Raw genomic sequence first — 24775 nt, forward strand, 5'->3', positions numbered from 1 at the left:
CCATCCACGCTCCAGGATTCGCAGAAAAACTCCAAGACAAGCAGTGAACAAGCTTTCGTCATTGATCTTGGTGTAAAAAGGGAAACTGGTCTTTTGAATCGAGGGAATTTGATGGACAATGTAAGGTAATGTCATGCTCTGGTCTTTTGAAAAAGAAGCTTTTTTAAGGGTGAATATCGTCATAGAAGGAAGAAGCAGAGGGCAATGAGAGCAAACTTTCACAACACCATAGCACTGAAACTCATCAGTCTGATACTCCAGATCTACAAAGTACATGCAGAGACTCACTTAATACAGGTGAACGAAATCCCTCATGTTATCCAATCGGTCAACACTTGCACCTTATACGCAGAGCATAAAGAATGGCTGATTGGGCAATTTATAAACCATGATGGCTCAGAAACATAGTACAAAACAGACCATGCCAGATGGCAATACTTTTGCCATAGACCTCCTTCGTCCTTTGAGGCCTCATCACTTCTTCATTCTAGCGAGGGGCCTAATGCTGCTGTTCCTGTGTGGATTCAGCTGCTTATGCTTTTCCTCCAGTTGAATCAGATTTTGCTTGTGAAGCTGCCATTGCTACAACTTCGCCAGGAGGTGGGTGGTCAAATCTGCAGGTTGCACCATACTTGCATGTGCCAGTTTTAAGGTAATACACACAGATAACGGCACCCTGTAAAAAAGTTCCACCCTTGTTAAATGGTCTTACATGTAGAGGATAGATAATGCCTAGATGGAAATATAAAATAAGATTTCAACAGAAAGAATACATATGGTTAAATGCAACAGAAAATGCAGTCACTTCTCACAGGAAAAAAAAGGTCTTAACATTTCCATTTTTCCAATCACTATTGTGCAAACAGTATATTCATAGTTATCATAACTTCACAAGATAAGTGGCAATCTGAAACTACTAATGCAAAGACTTAGCATAATTCAATCATTCTTATGAAGAATAGCCATATGCTTTTCAAGGTTTTTGGAATATAATGGTACCCTGCTTAAAACAAGGACAGGTGAACCCTACTGATAAAAAGATCGACTTGGGATAGTCCCAACAGAGAATAGCTCCACAATTCGTACCTCTCTCCTAGGAAGTCCAGCAAGCGTTAGCTTCACATTTTCTTGTTGAGATGGCTTTGTTGTTGACAACGCCACTGCTGGCCTATCAATCGGGTGATGGAATCTGCATTGTGCACCATACTTACATTCCCCAGTCTTCATATAGTACTACGACATGAAAAAACCACAATACATAAACATGAGAGCAATCGTCACAAAGTTCTGAATGATTCAGAAATATGAACACTGTCAAACAGAATCATTTCTGGCCAAATGTCTACCATCAGAGCAACAAATGTGGATAGATAAAGCAACACATCATGTGCTGACAGTTCCATGAATAATATGATGAGAACTCAAAAGTGTTGCAACTGTTTAAACATGTTGAAACTCAAATTCATTATACTCTCTTAAGGATCACTTTCATAGTAAATCTTATAAAACAACTCAAATCTGGAAGGGAAATCATATACAACTGGAATCAAATTCATTTAACAAAAGAAGTTGCTTACTTCACACTCAGCCTGTCCAAATCGCTGAGGATAAACAGTAGGGCTCACTCCCACCTGCAACGTGCATATAATAACATGAATCAATATTAATTATATATATATATATATTGAGGGGGAGAGAGAGAGAGAGAGAGAGAGAGCTAACAGTTGTTCAATTCAGTTAATGATACAGAACAAAAAGGCCTTAAGGTGAAACATATAATACTATATGTCTATATGCCATATTTACCGTTGGTTGTGCCAAAGTTTGATAAGTGAAGGCAGCTGGATTAGCAACTCCTATGTTAAAACCTGCAACTGAAGGCGCCGAAAGAGGATAGCTGATTGCAGCAACAGGTGGATTGATATCTGCACAAAAACTTTGCAATGAAATTCTGATGCACACTATTTGTTAAACACATGTAACTAGAGTCTAAAACACATGAAAATGAACCCTAGAATCTAGAGCAGCATAATCTTAATTATATACCATATCTATCAGGGTGATTGTACCGGCAAGTGGCCCCATACTTGCAGCTGATTTAAGAGAACAAAAGCCATTATGAGTTCTTGGTCGTCAATAGTAATCATAATCAAACAACAAAATAAGACATAAGTCACATAACTGACCTTCCAGTTTTCAGGTAGAATGGACAATCAGCTTCACCCTGGTAGAAGCAACAGACTCATGATCAGCAAAACAAAATTACCATAAAGCTGATAACTTAATTTTGAAGAGGCTCAATCACCTCTAATAAGTACATACCGGTCTTACAGGAAGCTCTTTGGAGTTATATAATAGTGCTGGAGTGAATGAAACAAGAGGCTTCACAGCAACTTCACTGCCCTCCGTCTTAAGATCTGTCTCAGTTTCGCCAGATTTATTCTCTTGAGTGGCTGATGGTATCTGGATGTCTTTTGGGTGATTAAATTTGCAGGTTGCACCATACTTGCATTGCCCAGTTTTCAAGTAGAACTGTTTAAACATATTTTTGGGAATATAATCAAATCAACAAAACTAGATAGATAATGCACATTACAAACGTAGGAGATAGATATCTCACTGCACATGCAGGTTCAGAAGGCCTCTCGGGTAAGGCATAAACATCACCATTTTCTGAAGCACCCTGAAACCAGAGTAAAGTATCATATCATTATAACTACTGAACTACAGTGAATAAGTCCGGATGATAAATAAATCTTGCCATCCTTATCACATTTGCACTTACCGCAGTGGCCAGTTTGTCCTTTGGATGATTAAACTTGCATCTAAGACCAAACTTGCATCTTTGAGTTTTTAAAAAGTACTACAACATAAAGAATCAAAGGGTATATGTGAGCCGTGCAAGTGCTTAAATGCATCATATGGACAAAAATAAATAAACTGAAATGCTACTCACTGGACAATCTGGCGCTCCAGGTCTCTCGGGAAGGGACTCACTTGGAGCAACAAGTGGAACCTAGATGAACAAGAGATCAATTTATGTGTTTTAACAATATACCTTCTTTGTTTCCTTTTGCCACAATTAATAAGCAAATTGAAGATAGCAGACAAAGAACAAAAACAGCTGCAAACCATTTTCTAATCTTAACAGATTGCCAATGAAGATAATACAAATAGGCAGAAAACAAACACTAAGTAGGGCAGCTGAATAACTTGCCAGAAAAAGGAAATAACAAATTATAAAGTTGAGCTATTACTAGTACAGAAGACTCGTATAATCATGTATGTATGTAGATCAACCATCAGATGGAAAAACTACTTAACATGGAAAAAGCCTATGTGTTTAGGCAAATGAATCCTAACCTTGCAATGGCATGGAACGTAGGCCCATATGAAGAAACTATACTTAAACTCTTGTTATCACACAAGGGATAGTAATCAAATTGAAGCCCTTTTTACATTATGTAGGCAAAGCCAAGGATTATGCCTACAAAGAAGTTAGACTTTGGGCAAAACAAAAACAAAGACGATTGACTTAATAACTGGCTCGACTCCACTTGTCTACCAGTACAACCCTACAAGCAATCTGACCAGTTGATCTTTAGCTTCAAGTTAGCTCCACAGCATCTTGAAGATACACACAGGACCACCTCCAAATTACCAAAATGCCCTTCAAAGAATTTTGATGCAGAATGGTATTTCAGACAAACCACCCAAGAGGAATCTCAAAACTCAGACCTAGTGAATATGCATACAAACCCAAAGCCAAAGAATCTAGGGTGGGTGCATCAAACTTTAGATAATATTCTTATGTTACTTGAGGGATCTATGCAACGAGACATTCTACCAGATTTTCAATATTCAAGACCTAAAGGGCTCTTTGCTTAAGCAATGATCACGAGTGAACATCCATCAATTCATTCCATCAAAAATGTCCTTAAATATGCTTCAGACAGAGCTGTGAATCTAAGCACTTGGGATTACATGATTGGCTATAATATCTTTCACCATTCTAGGTTTGAGATCTTTGACTGAAAAATCTTCCTTCATGATAAAGCCAACCATTCCAAATATCTTCAACGTACTTCAAGATGGGATATGATCCCAATGCCAATCATGGCGGACAAAGACTCAAGTTACAACTTGTAGTGTAGGGTGTTTTGAAACAAATTAGCCAACAAAATGTTAGACCCAACATTCCTGTTCCAATTCAGCAGTTCATGAGAGATCGATTAACAGAATCAGTCAGTTCCTGTATAACTAGACTAGAAAAAGAAACTGAGATGACACTAGATTTTAAATTGATTTTTTTTTTTTTTTGAAAAATAGAATAAACAGAAAACAAAATATATAAGTTATATCCCTTATTAACCCACAGGGTAAGATAAATGAGTGAATGACCTACAGTGGAAAATTAAGAAGAGTACATAAATTCCCAACACGACTTTTTGCAGCCTCACTAGCCACATAACCAAACTTTTTACAGAAAATGTAGCAGGTATAGAAACTATAAAACAGATATAGCAGTAAAATCTAAAAGTAAAGAATAAACTATAATTCATACTACATAGCTGTAGATATTATAGGAAACTAGAAACATGAATAAGTCTAAAAAAGAGTATCTTGAAGAACTAAACAGCTTATAGGATATGATCAATCCATTGATAAGCTTAGAGAAATTATATAGAATTGATTAATTATTTTGCTAGAACTACTTCATAGGAATTTATATATAATATGGTAAAAGTCATAAAACTATAAGTATATCGGCATAAGATATAATAATAAGCAGTCACCTCTTTCCAATCTTGGATTCCACCATCAGGAACCCAAATAGGATGGTCAAACTTGCAGCCCTCTCCAAATTTACAGGTTCTTGTTTGCATATAGTGGACACAATCTTTCTCTCCTGGCCTCTGTGGATAAATAGGCAAGCTTGTATTCTCGAATCTAGGTCGCTTTGCTAAAGAATTTGTTGAATACCAAGCTTCCATTTGCCCAATCGGATTATGGGCACCCAAAAGAGCCTGATGGTAGAGTGCTATAGTACGTAGTAGACAAGTATATACAAGAAAACCAGAGGAAATGTATATGTTACTATATAGTATATATATCTTAAAAAGTAATTTGGTTCACATACTAAATACTCAAAGATAGATTCTTTTCTCTCCTGTAATAGTATGTATATATTGTGCGAAATGCATATACAAAAGCTACTAGCTTTACATAGTTAATACACATATAAACTGTTGTATGCCGGGCAGGCATTTACTAATTAGAGATAACAAACTAAACTCGTTATGCTATTGTTAAACGGTCCCACTTTTACTCTTTATGGTTTACATCCGTAGTGCAATGACTGACTACAAGTAACACCAAGATCATAAACCACCACCTCAGACATTACCGATGAAAAGCAAAAATGCTTACTCATACTCGGTGATAAGCAAACAATAAACACACACTGTAAGGCCAGAAGCATACACAAAAGCTACTAGCTTTACATAGTTATTAGACATAAACTCTTGTACTTGGCGGCCGAAGCTTATATTAATCAGTGAAATGACCGACTAGGAGCTACATTTGATCATAATCCCACTTCATACATACCCAAATTAGCAAGCTACAAACATACTCACATGAATTAGAAAATTCGAAAACTTTAAGCAATTTCAGCATGCATTAAAAACACCTAGGCATTCAAACTCTTTAATCTATCATAAAATTCAATCAAAAATTCAGACTTTTCATCACCAAACAGATAGTTACAGTAGAGTGAGAGCTCACCAACCTTCAGAGGTGCGTTTGAAGCCGGGCGGGCCGGGTTCGGCATCGGGGGCGGGCCAGGAGGACATCATATACGACGTCGCTCTGGCGGCGTCGGAGTAAGCGCCGAGGCCGTCGGTGCCGGCGAGGTACATGGAGGAAGTGGAGAGAGGGTCCGACCCGGAAAGGTAGCGGTGGGTCGGGTCGGAGAGGTAGGATTGCGCTAGGGAGCGGGGGGTGTAGACGGTGGAGAGAGCAGGAGTGGGAGCTGGAGCTGATTGGGCGGCTCCGTAGGTGAAGAGATGGCTCGCCATTGATGATTTGAGTATAAGAAGAAGAAGAGGAGGAGGACCTGGTGCCCTAGAATCACAGTGAAAGTGAAATTCAGGACCACTGCATTGTAAGTTTTACGGGATGATGTTCCCTTTTGGAAAGTTGGGTAACTTCTGTTCATCCCTTTTGCTTCTTCTACTTTGAACCCAATTTTTTTACTGGTCTTGGTCTCTTGGAGATGTTATTATTTTTATTTTTTTCTTGAAAGTAATATGGTCGGGTAAGATGGAACGTAGTTAGTTTATAGTTTTTGATTTTTGTTTTCTGTTTATCTAGTATTATAGATTACTAATTACAGATTTAAAACGATACTGATGATTAAGATAATTGTCATATAATATTGAGTATTAATACATTGAATGAACTGTAAATTTTCAATCAAAACATGTGTAATGTATTATTGTTGATGGAGCCACAACTAAAGATGATGTACTGCGGCTTTCATGTTCATAACTTTTTTAAAAAGATAGGGTGATGGAGCATTTTACTACTGCGGTTGTGATCAATTAACTTGTGTACATCTTACGAAGAAGTTTTTGCAAAGTAACCGTTACTTATTATAACATGTGTAAAAAAGATTTACGGGAAAAAAAATGCTCAAATTCATTAAATAGTGTTGGCAGAAGATGTAGCCGGTTAGTCTAGTTGGTTGAGGTGCGTGTATTGATCATACAGTTTGATAAAAGTTTTAATCGCAAAGCTGGGGGAGAAATGACTTCAGGAGTAACTCAACTCAATTTTGAGGCTCTTATGATGAGAATAAGTGAAGAATTGCTCTTCTTGTTCACTTTCTAACTTCTTCTACAACCGTGGACTTCTAAAAGCTATAGAAAGTGAATTGTAGCTTCAATACCTGTCACATTAAACTCGTGCAACACCAACTTCTGTGCACACGGATTTTGTTTCTCTTGACATGAGTTAAGAAGTTTCAGAAAATGTAGTTTTAACGTGACAACAAACCATTAACATTACTTTGAAGTGATTCTATATAAATTCATTAAATAGTTGAAACCAAATTCCACTCGAGATAAAATGTTGAGATATTAGAGATAATTAAAAAGAAAAATATAGTATTAATTTTAATATTTTCATCATTTCCTCTGGATGTAAAGATCGATCCAAGTGTTTACAAGGATAATATTCAAGGTAGACTCCAACATCTTGTTTTTGAAAATAGAATGAACATATACCGGGCATCTTTATGCATGTGTAAACGAGATAGTTTACATATGTAATGGAGTTATATATACATGTGTAAAGAATGTAGTTGGCTCATGCAATGGAGTATAGAGATTGTAGAGTAAATATTAAAAACTAACATATTAGAGCAAAAACTGCTTCATCCAATGTGATTAATAGATATATATACTGTGTGTGAAAATTTTTTAGACAATTAATTATTAATACTTAATATCTGTATATCTCTAATAAAGTGAATAAATATCTGTGTAAAATTATTTTTTATAGATATTTATTTACAGATAAATTGTAAAATTATTTTTTACAAATATTTCTTCATTCTATTAGGGATATATCATAAAATTCTTCACTTTATCAGAGATATATCACAAATATCGTAGACCAGCGAGTGTGTAAAATCATTTTTTACAGATATTTATTTACAGATAAAGTGTATAATTATTTTTTACAGATATTTCTTCACTTTATTGGGGATATATCCTAAAATTCTTCACTTTATCAGAGATATATCACAAATATAGTAGACCAGCGAGCAGCTTTCAACCACCTAGAGTATTTTTTTTATTTTTATAAACCTATTATAACTTGTGGTGTATAGATTGAAGACAAAATTAAAAAAAAAGGGGGTGAAATTTGCACACCCAAATTTGCAAACCACACATCCTTTCATTTTTTTAATAATATTTCAACTCACATATTTTTATACTTTCTAAAATACCCTCAAAGACAGATTTTTCTTTTTTCCTTTTTGGGTCCTCTCTCTCTCTCTCAAACCACGACAAACGGGAAAAAAGTCAGAACGGGAATTCCCAATCCCTTGTGGAGAAGAACTACTTGGACGCATAACCACAGGACACGCCTGAGATACATTCTTGTCTGCAGAGCCATTGATTGCATCCATGTTAGCTGAACTATTCACAGAGACTGGGTGCGAAGATTGTTGTTCTTTAAACGAAGTACTAGCTGCTGTACTATTATCCCTACTAGATTCATCATGATTACAACCAGCACTTACCGAGAAATGAGCTCCTTACTTCTGGACAAGCACTTCCCTTGGTTACTTGTGTCAAGACTTCTTAAACCTTCTTGTAAAGACCAAAGAATACATAATTCGATCCTCGGATTTGATAATTGACCTGATTAATTAAAACTGCCAATCAACAACATGACCCAAATTGAGCAATTTTTCATTAGCCACCAATATTCACTGATACATGATAAACAAGAAGTCAAATTGACGAAGGAAACTACAAAATCACCAATCACAAAGCACCAATCTTTCACCACCAGCTTATCAAATTCATGAAAATAAACCCCAAATCAGTCATTTGGTTTCTCCATTCCACTAGAAAGCACCGACCTTTGCACCAAACGACCAAATCCCAAATAATCCAAACCATCTGAACCCAATAAAGATCGAATCTTTAATTCAAATTAGCACAAACGAAATAATGGGTGATGAAGATTGAAGAAGAAAGGAAAGGGGCACCTCGTGAGCGGTACGTGAGGAAGAGCCTCCGCAGACGAGAGTAGGGAATGATTGGCGGTGTGGTTGGGTCGGGGCCGAGATGGGCGCGAACCCAGTCAACTAGTGGTCGAACCCATTTCAATTTTCAACAAGAAGATGACGAAAGCTTCAGAAATGAATAAAGAGATTGAGATTGATGATAATGGAAGCACCACCCAACTGAGAAAGAAGGGTCAGAGAGAGAAGACCCAAAAAGGAAAAAAAAAAATCTGACTTTGAGGGTATTTTAGGAAGTGTAAAAAGATGTGAGTTGAAATATTATTAAAAAAATAAAAAGGTGTGTGGTTTGAAAATTTGGGTGTGCAAATTTCACCCCCAAAAAAAAATTATTATTTTATCTTGAAATGATCGTGTTAGCCCTCAAAGGTCAGAATTAAGTCAGTTAACGTCCAATTTAGACGGAATATGATAAATTGGACATGGCTGATTGAAATTGAAAAATTTGGGGAATAAAAAATTAAAATTGAAAGTAAAGGGAGTGAAATGATGACACCCTCAAAGCTCAGGAGGGTAAACTAAAATTAATCCCTAATTTAATTTCCTTGATAATGACTTCCGTGATTTATAAAATATTCTCTACGTATGTTACTAATTTTAATTACCTTGATAATGACTCCGTGATTTACAAAATATTCTCTACGAGGTTCATGTTCATCGAACGTGAGAATGAGCCTTCTATACGTTTAAACCCCTAATTAATCCAAGAACTTACGTTTCCCTCTATACATAATTTAAATTATAATATAATAAATCGAACTTAGGAATGAGCCCTCTATACGTTTAAACCCCTAATTAATCCATTAATTACTAATTCGAGATATGATGAGGAGACCATTTGATGCAGGAGAATCATCAATTTTGAACGAGAGAGAATAATATCACTGAGGTTCTCACTTCTCACACAGAGAGATTTAAATCCAAAATAACAAGCTAACAACACCCCAAAATAACTAGCTAATAACACACTATATTTACATAACATAAGATTCATAACCAAGTTGCAGAACCATGAAAATATTGCTCATGATGAACACACTGATTATTGATTTTTCAACACAAACACTACTGACTAGATCATCTATTAAGGAGAAGCAAGTGCTTGTACACATCGTCGTCTCTAGCTGCTGGCTATTCGCCGGTGCCGGTGACACCCAGGTCGTCTTTATGGAGATCTTTACCCGCACCGAAGACCGGACCGCCTTCTCCAACAGGGTCCTTCACCTTGTCCTGGAGCTTATCAATCTGAACGCTTCCCTGGTCCTCCCGGGCACGTATGTCAGTCCTGCTTTTGTTCTCTCCTCCTTCAACTGACTTGTATGTCGTCGCCGTGAATGACTCCGGCGGCTGAGCTCCCTGTGCTCCTGACATAGCTAGCTACGTATTCTGATAACTCTGAGCTGATGATTGAACGTAGTGAATTATGACGATATTAACTTTGTTCTGCAATGTTGATGCTAGAGTATTTTGTGGATTTATATAACCTTGATTTGGAGGTGGTCAATTATACTGCTTGAGCTGATGAAGCCATGATTCACTGTTTGCAGGACACATGTTCACTACTGAGTTTACGTGTCATAAAGTCTAATACACCAGATGTCTGTAAAAATTCCTGGTAACTACGTTTATGTATCACTGTATGTATTTATGTTTCTAAAAAAAAAAAAAATGTATTTATGAGTTGTTCCACAGTATCCCGAGCAAAATATTTTGATTAAGAGGTAAAATTATTTCGTGCATTGGCTAGTTTCAATGCCGGACCTGACATGAGGCTCATGAGTCGGCCATCTCAGGCCCATTGTCTCGTCGGGCCTAATTTTTTTTTTTTGGGTATTTGAAAAAATTATAAGTAGATAAAATGTATGTGTTTTTACCAAACAATAAGACTGGTTTAGTTGGCAAGTTGCATTCCTTTCTTTTATGTTACCCCTAGTCTAGGTTCGAATTCCCTTTTCTATGTATTTGTTTTTCTTTTCAATTTTTTTTTGTATTTTTTTTTTATAAAAAATGTAGGCCTATTTTTATTTTTTGCCTCAAGCCTCAAAATCTAAAGTCCGGGCCTGGCTAGTTTGAGATTTACGTCTCTATTGAACTAGTTTATCTTTATAGCAAATAAAGTTTACTTGATGGATAACTATAATATATTTATCGAACTAGTTTATCTTTATAGCAAATTAAGTTTACTTGATGGATAACTATAATATATCGTAAATTATTATCATATTTATACATAATTATTTTTCCATACTTCAATAAATTTTACGACTTGAATCTCTTTTTGAAAAATAAAAATATTAAAACATGCTAACAGTATGTCATAACATAAAAAAAACTATGGCCCGAGAATGGTGGTCCAACAATACTGTATTACATTATATCTTCGTATGGTGAAAGCAATAAATACATAAGTATACCTGTATTACATCATATGGTAAAAATGATAAATACATAAGTATATTGGTCCGAAATATGCGCCCTCTAAAAGTAGCTTGAGCCAAAACTTGCTGGATTCAAGCTAATCCTAGTAATTAAATTTTGTATTTAGGAAATAAAACATGAGCATTTTAGATCACAATGTGGTATACACTGCCAAGCCTACTAAGAAACCCAAAAGAGCACCGGCTGTGACTTCAACTTCAGTGTGGCCAATCGTTTCTTTCAATGGAGTAAAACTTCCAGCTCTTTCTAAACCTTCTTCAGCATCAGTTCCTAAGCCAGAAGACATGATCTGCGTCTGAGTGGTTTGACTCATTTCGGTGATTGACTGAGATACTAAAGGGGCATTTGTTGCTTTTGATGAAAAAGACTTTGCAAGGGACTTGAGCCTATCCAACTGTAACGAAGATGATGGTTTAGGTTGAGAATTAAGTCTACCTCTATCTTGGGATGGGATTGCGTTCGCCCTTGTAATTTGAGGCAGTATTTTGTTCAGTACTCTTGCATGGTTTCCAGCTTCTCTTCTCACCCCCTGAAAAAGTAAGGAACTCCCTTCAGTTTTAGTCCAGAACTTGAGACCTATGAGCAGGTACAAATGTAAAACTTCAGATCAAAAGACTGCATATAGGGCAAGCCTAAAGGAAAAGGAACAAAAACAGAGAAGGAAACCCATGAAGCAAAGATGAGCACTAAAGCTAATGAATATTTTCATACTATATTTACTGATCACACATCAGACATGGACATCCTTATGCAAATAGGTTCCACCTTTATGATTGATGTGATCTGTGCCCAGTTAATCACAATAGGATCAGTAACCTATGGTTTCCTAATAGACCAAAATGAACGTTTCAAAGCCTTCCTTATACAGCATTGATGTAAAATCTATTTTGCATATAAAGGCGCAACAAGCCTAGATTCAGGGCTTTACATATGATATCTCCATAGACAAACCACCAAGTACAAATACTGGCAAGGTGGAGTATGGATTTCAAAAGTACAAAACTGCCCCATCAATCATTGTCAGCAGAATGGCTCTTGGTCAGGTTTAAACTGGGAATGCCAACAGTTAAACATCCTAATAACAAGCAGAAGAAGAGGCTCCAAGAAAGAATAAAGTCCTCTATCATCAGCATCGAATAAGAAGAATGCAATATTTTTACCGGTCTCACAAAAAGATAAAGTCTTTCCTTATTTGTGATTCCTTAGTATTCTGAAGCATCTGTTTCCTGATGACTAAGATGGAACAGAGAGATACTATGCATCTCCTCAACTTGCAGAGTATAAATCTACAATCAGCATGCGCTCACATTAATACTCTAATTAATTGAAACAACCTATTTTGTATCATCACTATCTGATAAGCAAGTAAAATATATGCTTCCTAATGAAGCTATGTGGCAGATTGCTGCAATATTAGACTGTCAGACAGGAAATACTCTAATGTTTTGGTGCCCTTTCTGTCATCTGTCTAAAAGTAAGTTCTGGACTAACCCCATTAGATAAAAGCTAATTTGCTCGCATATTGTTGTAACATCAACTTTATGTCGGTGAGCATTATCAGCAAATATTCCGATATGCTAACATAATAAATGAGTAGAGAGTCACTTTTTCGTTCCTCTTTAATCAGACCTCATGAAACCAACAATTAGATTGCAAGTACTTGAGAACCACAAATCCTGTCAAGCAAACAAGCCCAAATTTTCAAAACAGTATATTACCATTGAACACAAATCAAGTTTGGCTAGAATTAAGCTGTTCTCAGTGTCAAATACATCAAATTCAGAAATCATAAACAGTATTTCAGCTCAAATTTTCATTAATCAAAATATGTAGACCTATCAAATTAATAGCATCAACGAGAAAACAGCTAAAGAAAGAAAGAGATATGTCAACATTAATACCTGGGCATCATACATCACAATGCCTGCATAAACAACAGTCAAGCCAAATATTGAATCCGACAGCCCCCTGATTCGTAACCAATACAGTCATGAACCTGAATATCAGTTCATTGATATAATTCTCAACCAAATGCAGGTGCAAACAAAGGAGGAATGGTGCATACCTCTCAAGGCCAAGCGTTGTTGCAGTAGCCACCATTGCCTACACATAGAGAAAACGGCAACAAAAGCAACTTTCGGCATGAGTCTATATCCAACTGAGAGTATGAACAATCACTTGATTCTACATTTACATAATTGGATTACAAAATTAAGAACAGCTTACAGAGGAATGCGTGGAAGGGAAGCCTCCGGCCTGAAGGGTTGACTTGAAATCAAACTCTTTGCCGTACAGAATTACATTAGTGAAAGGCTTGGACAGCTGCCCAATTACCCCACAAACTCCAGCTGCAACCAAAACCTTTATAAAAACAAACAGATGACCAAGATTTCATTCAGTTACCATACCATCAATACAAGCCAACAATGAAAATTTAGAGACACCCGGAATTGGTTTCACCTTGTTATGGGCAAGTTGAGCAACTTCATCTAGTAACTGAGCTTTCAGGCAAAAGGGTGTGGATGGTTTTGACTTTCTGAGGCAGAGAGGTTTGCCAAACATGAGATTATGGTGCTTTCCTGAGTGAGTGAGAGCCCAAGAATTGTGAAATGCACCACAGCTGGAAATGCTCCAAAATTGGAGCAACATGGTCTCTCACTCTCTCTCTCTCTTTTCCTGCACTCCTACACCGGAGAGACTCACAGTCACAGTGATAGTCAACCACCAATGACTCTTTCCCTCCGCCCCTGATGGATAAAGATTCGTCCTTTTGTAGGGATCGTAGGACTCACCGACTTCAAAACTCAAATTTTCGGTTTGAAAATAGAATTGTCAATTACTAACTAAACTCAGTTTGAAAATAGAACTGTCATAACTACTAAATTTGGTATTTTGATTTTCAGTATTACTAAATTTACAATAAATATCTTTTATAATATAAATGAGAACGAACGATAGGTGGATTTTTGAATTTAATAAATTGTCGAAAACTTTATATTCATCTCCCTTATCTAATTGTAGCTCTCTTCTGCATATATGTTCAATAAAACTAATTATATAACAATCTTTTACTAAGTTACTTAAAATACATGTACTATCAATCTAATAACAACAATTAGTAATAATGTTAATACTATTATGAAAATAATATGTTTATATTTCTTCATATACATGTATATGTATTGAAAACCAAATATATAGCTTATATTTTAATAATCGATAAATTCGATATTTATCAAAATCAACCAACTTTTATCCTACCAAACTTGAAATATCGGTTAATATTCGGTCAGTTCAATAATTAATTACTAAACGAAATGACAGTCCTATTCTGTTTTTTCATTGGGTACTTGGTTCTGCGGTCAAACTGTTAAAAAAGTCACACCAGGTAAAAATGTAAAATACCAAAATGCCTGCGACGTCGTTTGGTTAGACAAAAGGGTTACAAAAGTTTTAAACTTTTTAGCTTTAGTAAAAACCCTAAATCCCCAAATTGGGCAGCAAAATTTTGCAATTACTCCAATCCCTAGATTCCCAAACCAACTGGAATTCAGCTTTTCCCCAAAACCCTGAAAAATGGTTCTTCCATGAATACACAGGAACCATGAAACCCCTCCTCCGCCCCATCCACTACTTCATTCCCAAACCCCCATGGCGGCGCCGCTACTCCCACACCCAACCAGACCCATCTCCCACCGCCCATGACCTCCTCACCATCCTCAACAAATCCGACGGCGCTGAATCCCTGATCTCACACCTCTCCAATAACAAGCTCATCTCTCTGATCCAAGAACACCACACAAACCCACAATTGGGCTTTCGCCTCTTCATCTGGGCCACCCAAAGATCCAAGCTTTGCGCCCGAATGTGTCGTTCCGCAGTGATTGACATGCTCCTGGGGGACGATAATGGTGTTGAACTCTACTGGAGGACTCTGGAGGAGTTCAGAGATTGCGGGATTCGAATCGGGTGTGATGCATTTTCTGTGCTGATCAGAGGGTATGATAAGCTGGGCATTGCCGAGAAGGCGGTGGAGGCTTTTTCAAGGATGAAAGATTTCGATTGTAAGCCTGATGTTTATACTTACAATGCGGTTTTATATGTTTTGGTGAGGAAAGAAGTGTTTTTGTTAGCTTTAGCTGTGTATAACCAAATGTTGAAGTGTAATCTTAGTCCCAGTAGGACTACCTATAGCATTTTGATCAATGGGTTTTGCAAGAGTAGGAAAACCCAGGATGCGATTCAGATGTTTGATGAGATGACACAGAGGGGGATTGCACCCAATACCGTTACTTATACTATTATCATTTCCGGGTTGTGCAAGGCAAAGAGGGCTCATGATGCGCATAGGCTGGTCGATACGATGAAGGAAACCGGGTGTACTCCTGATGTGATTACTTACCATGCTTTGCTTGATGGGTATTGTAAGTTAGGTAGGCTTGACGAAGCTTACGCGCTCGTGAGGTTATTGGAGAGGGATGGTTATGTTCTTGGAGTGGAGGGATATAGTTCCTTGATTTTGGGTTTATTTAGAGCTAGGAGGTTTGATGAGGCACATGAGTTGTATGGGAAGTTGATCGACGAGGGGATTGAGCTTGACGTTATCTTGTGTACTATATTGATTAAGGGGCTGGCAGACGCTGGCAGGGTTACGGATGCTTTGAACTTCTTGAGTGAGATGAGTAAGAAAGGTTTGGTTCCAGATGCATACTGTTATAATGCTGTCATCAAAGGGTTCTGTGATTTAGGTTTTTTGGATGAAGCTCGATCTCTCCATCTTGAGATTTCGAAGCAAGATTGCTTCCCTAATGCCTGCACTTACACCATTCTCATTTGTGGTATGTGCAGGAATGGGCTGATAGGGGAAGCAGCACAGATATTCAATGAGATGGAGAAGCTTGGATGTGTTCCTTCTGTTGTAACCTTCAATGCTCTTATTGATGGGCTTTGTAAGGCTTCTAAGCTTGAGGATGCACAGTTGCTGTTTTACAAGATGGAGATAGGAAAAAAACCTTCATTATTTCTTCGTCTTTCTCAAGGTAGTGATCGGGTTATTGATAGTGCGAGTCTTCAAAAGAAGGTGGAGCAATTGTGCGAGTCAGGATTGATTCTTCAGGCCTATAAACTTCTGATGCAGCTAGCTAGTAGTGGGGTTGCCCCTGACGTCATCACTTACAACACTCTAATCAATGGGTTTTGCAAAAATGGAAACATAGATGGTGCTTTCAAACTCTTCAAGGATATGCAATTGAAAGGGATTGCCCCAGATTCTGTTACATATGGAACACTTATAGATGGACTTCAAAGGGTTGAAAGAGAAGAAGATGCCTTTGTGGTCTTTAATCAAATGGTGAAGAATGGATGCACACCTAGCTCTGAAGTTTACAAATCACTGATGACTTGGTCTTGCAGGTATAGCAAGGTTTCAGTAGCTGTTAGTCTTTGGTTGAAGTACCTGAGCAGCCTTCCTCACAGAGAAGAGGAAGCAATCAAAGCAATAGAGGAAAATTTTAAAGAGGGGCAAATTGAGAAGGCAATCCAAGGCTTACTTGAAATGGATGTAAAGTTTAAAGATTTAGATTTAGGACCGTACACTATTTTGCTCATTGGTTTGTGTCAGGTGCAAAGAGTGGGTGAAGCTCTGAGAATGTTTTCTGTACTTCAGGAGTACAAAGTCAATGTCACTCCACCAAGTTGTGTGCACTTGATAAATGGTCTCTGCAAAGAAGGGAATTTGGACCTGGCAATAAATGTTTTCCATTATACTCTGGAGAGGGGTTTCATGTTAATGCCCGAAATATGCAATAAGCTGCTCAAGTGTCTTCTTCGTTCCCGAGACAAAAAGGACCGTGCCTTTGATCTCATTCGTAGGATGAGAAATTTTGGATATGATCTTGATGCTTGTCTTCACCAGACTACAAAGTTACTTCTACAATTTCACTAGACCATGATGGAATTGGTAATTTGTGTCAATACATTTTGTTCATGGCTGACACTAAGGAGGAGCTACTTTGATCTTATATACACAAATGGCAACAATTCTTGACCAGTGGTTCGTTCCCAGGCTTGTCTGTCGGTCAAATTATATCTACTCCATTGATTGAATTTTTCGCCCATGAATCTTCAGTTCAATGTGAGATTACTGTCAGGAAATTGTTTTGGAACAGAGAGCTTGTTGCACAATCTGACACCCCCTTGGATCAAACCTTGTCTTTTTCACCGGCATTGGTGCATAGGAGGGTTGCTGTAGATTTTTCAGATTACCAGAGAAATAAGTAGGAGAGTGCTTCGTATGAAGTGGATGACATGGATCATTTTCTATGCATCCAAAATTTTTGTAATTTACACAGTGAAATCCTTGTAAGAATATCAACTTGAGAAACAGGAAGGTTATCTTTCCCTAACACTCTGACAAAGAGCTACTTCTGACTTCGTTATTGCATGGTGCACGTATCTCAGAAAACAGTTGAAACACAGTTGATTACTTGAAATATTTTGCTGATTAGCAATGCTGATCTCAGTATATAATTTTCTTTTGCACTGCTGATCTGCTGATGGAACGTCTGAACAATATGCACTGCTGCTGTTGTGACTTCATCACTATCAGCAATTTGCATCCAACAAACTCAGGTAACTCAAATTGTTGCAGACCTAATCTTTACTCTTTTAATATGTTGGAGGAAACTGGGTGGCTTTATTGATTTTATTGTTTCTGTTTTTTAGTCTGCATGAAATATTTAAACCTGTTATTCTTATACTAATTGGCACATATGTTTGCCATTGCTGGATTATATGGACATACATTTCATGTGAGGAAATTAAAGATATGAAGTAATATTCTGTGATTCCTAATCTGTTCTCAAAATGACACTTGCATGTAATTTTCTATAATAAGTAACGGTTACTTTGCAAAAACTTCTTCGTAAGATGTGCACAAGTTAATTGATCACAACCGCAGTAGTAAAATGCTCCATCACCCTATCTTTTTAAAAAAGTTATGAAGAACATGAAAGCCGCAGTACATCTTTAGTTGTGGCTCCATCAACAATAATACATTACGCATGTTTTGATTGAAAATTTACAGTTCATTTAATGTATTAATACTCCATATTACATGACAATCATCTTAATCATCAGTATCCTTCTAAATATATAATTACTAATTTATAATACTAAATAAACAGAAAAAAAAAAAGAAAAAAAAACCAACCTCTCCAAGACCAGTAAAAAAATTGGGTTCAGAGTAGAAGAAGCAAAAGGGATGAACAGAAGTTACCCAACTTTCCAAAAGGGGACATCATCCCTTAAAACTTACAATGCAGTGGTCCTGAATTTCACTTTCACTGTGATTCTAGGGCACCAGGTCCTCCTCCTCCTCATCTTCTTATACTCAAATCATCAATGGCGAGCCATCTCTTCACCTACGGCGCGTCCCAATCAGCTCCAGCTCCCACTCCTGCTCTCTCCACCGTCTACACCCCCCGCTCCCTAGCGCAATCCTACCTCTCCGACCCGACCCACCGCTACCTTTCCGGGTCGGACCCTCTCTCCAATTCCTCCATGTACCTCGCCGGCACCGACGGCCTCGGCGCTTACTCCGACGCCGCCAGAGCGACGTCGTATATGATGTCCTCCTGGCCCGCCCCCGATGCCGAACTCGGCCCGCCCGGCTTCAAACGCACCTCTGAAGGTTGGTGAGCTCTCACTCTACTGTAACTATCTGTTTGGTGATGAAAAGTCTGAATTTTTGATTGAATTTTATGATAGATCAAAGAGTTTGAATGCCTAGGTGTTTTTAATGCATGCTGAAATTGCTTAAAGTTTTCGAATTTTCTAATTGATGTGAGTATGTTTATAGCTTGCTAATTTAGGTATGTATGAAGTGGGATTATGATCAAATGTAGCTCCTAGTCAGTCATTTCACTAATTAATATAAGCTTCGGCCGCCGAGTACAAGAGTTTATGTCTAATAACTACGTAAAGCTAGTAGCTTTTGTGTATGCTTCTGGCCTTACAGTGTGTGTTTATTGTTTGCTTATCACTGAGTATGAGTAAGCATTTTTGCTTTTCATCGTTAATGTCTGAGGTGGTGGTTTATGATCTTGGTGTTACTTGTAGTCAGTCATTGCACTACGGATGTAAACAGTAAAGAGTAAAAGTGGGACTGTTTAACAATAGCATAACGGATTTAGTTTGTTATGTCTAATTAGTAAATGCCTGCCCCGCGTACAAGAGTTTATATGTGTATTAACTATGTAAATCTAGTAGATTTTGTATATGCATTTCGCACAATATAAACATACTATTACAGGAGAGAAGAATCTATCTTTGAGTATTTAGTATGTGAACCAAATTACTTTTTAAGATATATATACTATATAGTAACATATACATTTCCTCTGGTTTTCTTGTATATATTTGTCTACTACGTACTATAGCACTCTACCATCAGGCTCTTTTGGGTGCCCATAATCCGATTGGGCAAATGGAAGCTTGGTATTCAACAAATTCTTTAGCAAAGCGACCTAGATTCGAGAATACAAGCTTGCCTATTTATCCACAGAGGCCAGGAGAGAAAGATTGTGTCCACTATATGCAAACAAGAACCTGTAAATTTGGAGAGTGCTGCAAGTTTGACCATCCTATTTGGGTTCCTGATGGTGGAATCCAAGATTGGAAAGAGGTGACTGCTTATTATTATATCTTATGCCGATATCCTTATAGTTTTATGACTTTTACCATATTATATATAAATACCTATGAAGTAGTTATAGCAAAATAATTAATCAATTCTATATAATTTCTCTAAGCTTATCAATGGATTGATCATATCCTATAAGCTGTTTAGTTCTTCAAGATACTTTTTTTTAGACTTATTCATGTTTCTAGTTTCCTATAATATCTACAGCTATGTAGTATGAATTATAGTTTATTCTTTACTTTTAGATTTTTCTGCTATATCTGTTTTATAGTTTCTATACCTGCTACATTTTCTGTAAAAAGTTTGGTTATGTGGCTAGTGAGGCTGCAAAAAGTCGTGTTGGGAATTTATGTACTCTTCTTAATTTTCCACTGTAGGTCATTCACTCATTCATCTTACCCTGTGGGTTATTAAGGGATATAACTTATATATTTTGTTTTCTGTTTATTCTATTTTTCAAAAAAAAAAAAAATCAATTTAAAATCTAGTGTCATCTCAGTTTCTTTTTCAAGTCTAGTTATACAGGAACTGACTGATTACTGTTAATCGATCTCTCATGAACTGCTGAATTGGAAGAGGAATGTTGGGTCTAACATTTTGTTGGCTAATTTGTTTCAAAACACCCTACAAGTTGTGTCTTGAGTCTTTGTCCGCCATGATTGGCATTGGGATCATATCCCATCTTGAAGTACGTTGAAGATATTTGGAATGGTTGCCTTTATCATGAAGGAAGATTTTTCAGTCAAAGATCTCAAACCTAGAATGGTGAAAGATATTATAGCCAATCATGTAATCCCAAGTGCTTAGATTCACAGCTCTGTCTGAAGCATATTTAAGGACATTTTTGATGGAATGAATTGATGGATGTTCACTCGTGATCATTGCTTAAGCAAAGAGCCCTATAGGTCTTGAATATTGAAAATCTGGTAGAATGTCTCGTTGCATAGATCCCTCAAGTAACATAAGAATATTATCTAAAGTTTGATGCACCCACCCTAGATTCTTTGGCTTTGGGTTTGCATGCATATTCACTAGGTCTGAGTTTTGAGATTCCTCTTGTGTGGCCTGTCTGAAATACCATTCTGCATCAAAATTCTTTGAAGGGCATTTTGGTAATTTGGAGGTGGTCCTGTGCGTATCTTCAAGATGCTGTGGAGCTAACTTGAAGCTAAAGATTAACTGGTCAGATTGCTTGTAGGGTTGTACTGGTAGACAAGTGGAGTCGAGCCAGTTATTAAGTCAATCGTCTTTGTTTTTGTTTTGCCCAAAGTCTAACTTCTTTGTAGGCATAATCCTTGGCTTTGCCTACATAATGTAAAAAGGGCTTGAATTTGATTACTATCCCTTGTGTGATAACAAGAGTTTAAGTATAGTTTCTTCATATGGGCCTACGTTCCATGCCATTGCAAGGTTAGGATTCATTTGCCTAAACACATAGGCTTTTTCCATGTTAAGTAGTTTTTCCATCTGATGGTTAATCTACATACATACATGATTATACGAGTCTTCTGTACTAGTAATTGCTCAACTTTATAATTTGTTATTTCCTTTTTCTGGCAAGTTATTCAGCTGCCCTACTTAGTGTTTGTTTTCTGCCTATTTGTATTATCTTCATTGGCAATCTGTTAAGATTCGAAAATGGTTTGCAGCTGTTTTTGTTCTTTGTATGCTATCTTCAATTTGCTCATTAATTGTGGCAAAAGGAAATAGAGGAGGTATATTGTTAAAACACATAAATTGATCTCTTGTTCATCTAGGTTCCACTTGTTGCTCCAAGTGAGTCCCTTCCCGAGAGACCTGGAGCGCCAGATTGTCCAGTGAGTAGCATTTCAGTTTATTTATTTTTGTCGATATGATGCATTTAAGCACTTGCAGGGCTCACATATACCCTTTGATTCTTTATGTTGTAGTACTTTTTAAAAACTCAAAGATGCAAGTTTGTTCTTAGATGCAAGTTTAATCATCCAAAGGACAAACTGGCCACTGCGGTAAGTGCAAATGTGATAAGGATGGCAAGATTTATTTATCATCTGGACTTATTCACTGTAGTTCAGTAGTTATAATGATATGATACTTTACTCTGGTTTCAGGGCGCTTCAGAAAATGGTGATGTTTATGCCTTACCCGAGAGGCCTTCTGAACCTGCATGTGCAGTGAGATATCTATCTCCTACGTTTGTAATGTGCATTATCTATCTAGTTTTGTTGATTTGATTATATTCCCAAAAATATGTTTAAACAGTTCTACTTGAAAACTGGGCAATGCAAGTATGGTTTGACTGTGTTCATATTTCTGAATCATTCAGAACTTTGTGACGATTGCTCTCATGTTTATGTATTGTGGTTTTTTCATGTTGTAGTACTATATGAAGACTGGGGAATGTAAGTATGGTGCACAATGCAGATTCCATCATCCGATTGATAGGCCAGCAGTGGCGTTGTCAACAACAAAGCCATCTCAACAAGAAAATGTGAAGCTAACGCTTGCTGGACTTCCTAGGAGAGAGGTACGAATGGTGGAGCTATTCTCTATTGGGACTATCCCAAGTGTTTTTATCAGTAGGGTTCACCTGTCCTTGTTTTAAGCAGGGTACCATTATATTCCAAAAAGCTTGAAAAGCATATGGCTATTCTTCATAAGAATGATTAATTATGCTAAGACTTTAGTAGTTTCAGATTGCCATTTATATTGTGAAGCTATGATAACTATGAATATATGATTGCAGTAGTGATTGGAAAAATTTAAATGTTAAGACCTCTTTTTCCAATGAGAAGTGACTGCATTTTCTGTTGCATTTAACCATATCTATTCTTTCTGTTGAAATCTTATTTTATATTTCCATCTAGGCATTATCTATCCTATACATGTAAAACCATTTAACAAGGGTGGAACTTTTTTACAGGGTGCCGTTATCTGTGTGTATTACCTTAAAACCGGCACATGCAAGTATGGTGCAACCTGCAGATTTGACCACCCACCTCCTGGGGAAGTTGTAGCAATGGCTGCTTCACAAGCAAAATCTGATTCTACTGGAGGAAAAGCATAAGCAGCTGAATCCACACAGGAACAGCAGCAGTAGGTCCCTCGCTAGAATGAAGAAGTGATGAGGCCTCGAAGGAGGTCTGTGGCAAAAGTATTGCCATCTGCCATGGTCTATTTTGTACTATGTTTCTGAGCAATCATGGTTTATAAACTACCCAATCAGCCATTCTTTATGCTCTGCGTATAAGGAGCAAGTGTTGACCGATTGGATAACATGAGGTATTTCGTTCTCCTGTATTGAGTGAGTCTCTGCATGTACTTTGTATATTTAGAGTATCAGAGTGATGAGTTTCAGTGCTATGGTTTTATGAAAGTTTGCTCTCACTGTCCTCTGATTCTTCCTTCTATGACGATATTCACCCTTAAAAAAGCTTCTTTTTTCTTTTTCTGTTGATGGCATAATCACCCTTATCCAGGCTTAGATTAATGACTAGTTTCAGTGCTATTCTGTAGTGAAATGAACAATTTTTTACCAAAAGAAAAGAACAAGTTACTCGTTGGGAGAGTTTTCCAAAAGTTTATTGCACTTTTTACACAGAAGTTGACATTACCTTACTTTGTCCAGTCAAATTCCCTCGATTCAAAAGACCAGTATGTTTCACTTTTACACCAAGATTGACCACCGGAAGCTAAGATCAATGACAAAAGCTTGTTCACTTTTCCTATTGCTTTTTGTCTTTTGAAATTTTCTACGAATCCTGGAGTTTAGATGGAAAGAAATAGAATTATTCATGTTTATTAATACCGTCGGAAGTCGGAACAAAGAAACCAAGTGACTCGATGAAAATCCATTGAACTTTTGATGCTCTTGTTTGCAGTAAATAAACACACAATTGTTTCCGATAAATATCTCAGCGGTTCCACCTTAAAATACAGAAATAAATTTACAAACTAGTAGTAGTTTGGTCGAATCATTGAAGTCCTTATTGAAAGTACCTAAAAGACTTTTGAGTGGACTTGGAAACTTGTAAGACGGGGTCGTTCATGACTCTGGAATACCTGGACATCATTCATTTCAGACTTGGAAACTTGTAGAACGGGTTAAACGGATGACTTTGGAATACCTGAATACCATTCATTTCAGACTTTTCGGTATTTTTAATGTTACTCGGTTTTAGATTTCTATACATTTCCACAAGTTCATAGAAAAGTCTGAATAATCATGGATAGCTTGTGTGCAAACCTATTGAAGCCTACTAGCTATCGCTTGTGTGCAAACCTATTGAAGCCTACTAGCCATGTGGGTCGAGTTGCTGGACATTCAAGCGATAGTACGTTCTGGCTTTAAATCTTCGAGGACGTTGGTTGTATCGGGATGGAAATTAAGCAAACCAAGAGCCAGTCAATTTTTATAGTTCGTAGGAAAGCATAGCATGCAAACCAAGCTATGAGAGCAGGGAGGCATGATTTATATCATTTATTGATCAAGATTGGTGTCCTAATAAAATTTCTCAATGCACTCTGTTTTAGAGTCTTTGTAGAAGGGCTCTACAATCATCATTTGTCCTGTATATAAATGACCATTGATTAAAGTCCGTACAACGCGTCTGGCAACCCAACTTCTGCTTGTTCCTTCAATAAATTGATCATGAAATTAATCTCTGTAGTATTCAATAATTACTACAGTCCACTATAGTTGTTTTGGTTGGTTGAGGGTGGTTTAGTCCCAACACCCACCCGGGTATTCTTGGTTTCGGCTTAAAAACAAAATAAAAATGGTAGTGCCCTGCTTCAATCCTTGCTTAGCAATTAGCATGCATGAGCTGTTA

The 24775-nt window shown here is 37.2% G+C and overlaps 5 protein-coding genes across 13 annotated transcripts; 2 read left to right on the forward strand and 3 right to left on the reverse strand.

Moving 5' to 3' along the window:
• Positions 1–205: 205 nt before the first annotated feature.
• Positions 206–6148, reverse strand: LOC112202323 (zinc finger CCCH domain-containing protein 37). Of its 2 annotated transcripts, XM_024343278.2 has the most exons (12): positions 5792–6148; positions 4797–5041; positions 2957–3016; positions 2786–2863; positions 2621–2683; positions 2323–2532; positions 2187–2224; positions 2047–2093; positions 1807–1925; positions 1578–1631; positions 1087–1233; positions 206–676 (listed from the first exon to the last, which is right to left on the reverse strand). In XM_024343278.2, the coding sequence occupies exons 1-12, from the start codon at positions 6078–6080 to the stop codon at positions 533–535; spliced, it is 1494 nt and encodes a 497-aa protein (XP_024199046.1). In that variant the 5' UTR covers positions 6081–6148; the 3' UTR covers positions 206–532. The 2 variants fall into 2 exon arrangements, with proteins under 2 accessions (XP_024199046.1, XP_024199048.1); XM_024343280.2 differs by lacking the exon at positions 4797–5041 and having other exon boundaries at positions 5792–5975.
• A 3718-nt stretch (positions 6149–9866) lies between these two features.
• On the reverse strand, positions 9867–10195 carry LOC112201577. Its single transcript, XM_024342485.2, has one exon. The coding sequence runs from the start codon at positions 10193–10195 to the stop codon at positions 9956–9958; it is 240 nt and encodes a 79-aa protein (XP_024198253.1). The 3' UTR covers positions 9867–9955.
• A 980-nt stretch (positions 10196–11175) lies between these two features.
• Positions 11176–14069, reverse strand: LOC112165766 (uncharacterized membrane protein YuiD). Of its 5 annotated transcripts, none has more exons than XM_024302408.2 (6): positions 13724–14068; positions 13490–13624; positions 13329–13366; positions 13165–13231; positions 11699–11792; positions 11176–11533 (listed from the first exon to the last, which is right to left on the reverse strand). In XM_024302408.2, exons 1-6 carry the CDS (start codon positions 13910–13912, stop codon positions 11394–11396), a joined length of 663 nt encoding a protein of 220 aa, XP_024158176.1. In that variant the 5' UTR covers positions 13913–14068; the 3' UTR covers positions 11176–11393. The 5 variants fall into 5 exon arrangements, with proteins under 5 accessions (XP_024158176.1, XP_024158175.1, XP_024158178.1 ...); XM_040506577.1 differs by lacking the exon at positions 11176–11533 and adding an exon at positions 12893–12939 and having other exon boundaries at positions 11703–11792; positions 13724–14069; XM_040506578.1 differs by lacking the exons at positions 11176–11533; positions 11699–11792 and adding exons at positions 11806–11839; positions 12893–12939 and having other exon boundaries at positions 13724–14069.
• A 670-nt stretch (positions 14070–14739) lies between these two features.
• Positions 14740–17667, forward strand: LOC112202749 (pentatricopeptide repeat-containing protein At1g79540). Its single transcript, XM_024343750.2, has one exon. It carries the CDS (start codon positions 14868–14870, stop codon positions 17205–17207), a length of 2340 nt encoding a protein of 779 aa, XP_024199518.1. The 5' UTR covers positions 14740–14867; the 3' UTR covers positions 17208–17667.
• Positions 17668–17755: 88 nt separating this feature from the next.
• LOC112202751 (zinc finger CCCH domain-containing protein 37) lies at positions 17756–23319 on the forward strand. 4 transcript variants are annotated; one of them, XM_024343752.2, is made up of 8 exons: positions 17756–17893; positions 18619–18953; positions 19702–19946; positions 21722–21781; positions 21875–21952; positions 22055–22141; positions 22324–22470; positions 22867–23319. In XM_024343752.2, exons 2-8 carry the CDS (start codon positions 18665–18667, stop codon positions 23008–23010), a joined length of 1050 nt encoding a protein of 349 aa, XP_024199520.1. In that variant the 5' UTR covers positions 17756–17893; positions 18619–18664; the 3' UTR covers positions 23011–23319. The 4 variants fall into 4 exon arrangements, with proteins under 4 accessions (XP_024199520.1, XP_024199521.1, XP_024199522.1 ...); XM_024343753.2 differs by having other exon boundaries at positions 22055–22117; XM_024343754.2 differs by lacking the exon at positions 21875–21952.
• Positions 23320–24775: the final 1456 nt, after the last annotated feature.

The sequence above is a fragment of the Rosa chinensis genome, chromosome 5 (assembly GCF_002994745.2).
Source record: "Rosa chinensis cultivar Old Blush chromosome 5, RchiOBHm-V2, whole genome shotgun sequence".
Taxonomy (NCBI): Eukaryota; Viridiplantae; Streptophyta; class Magnoliopsida; order Rosales; family Rosaceae; genus Rosa; species Rosa chinensis.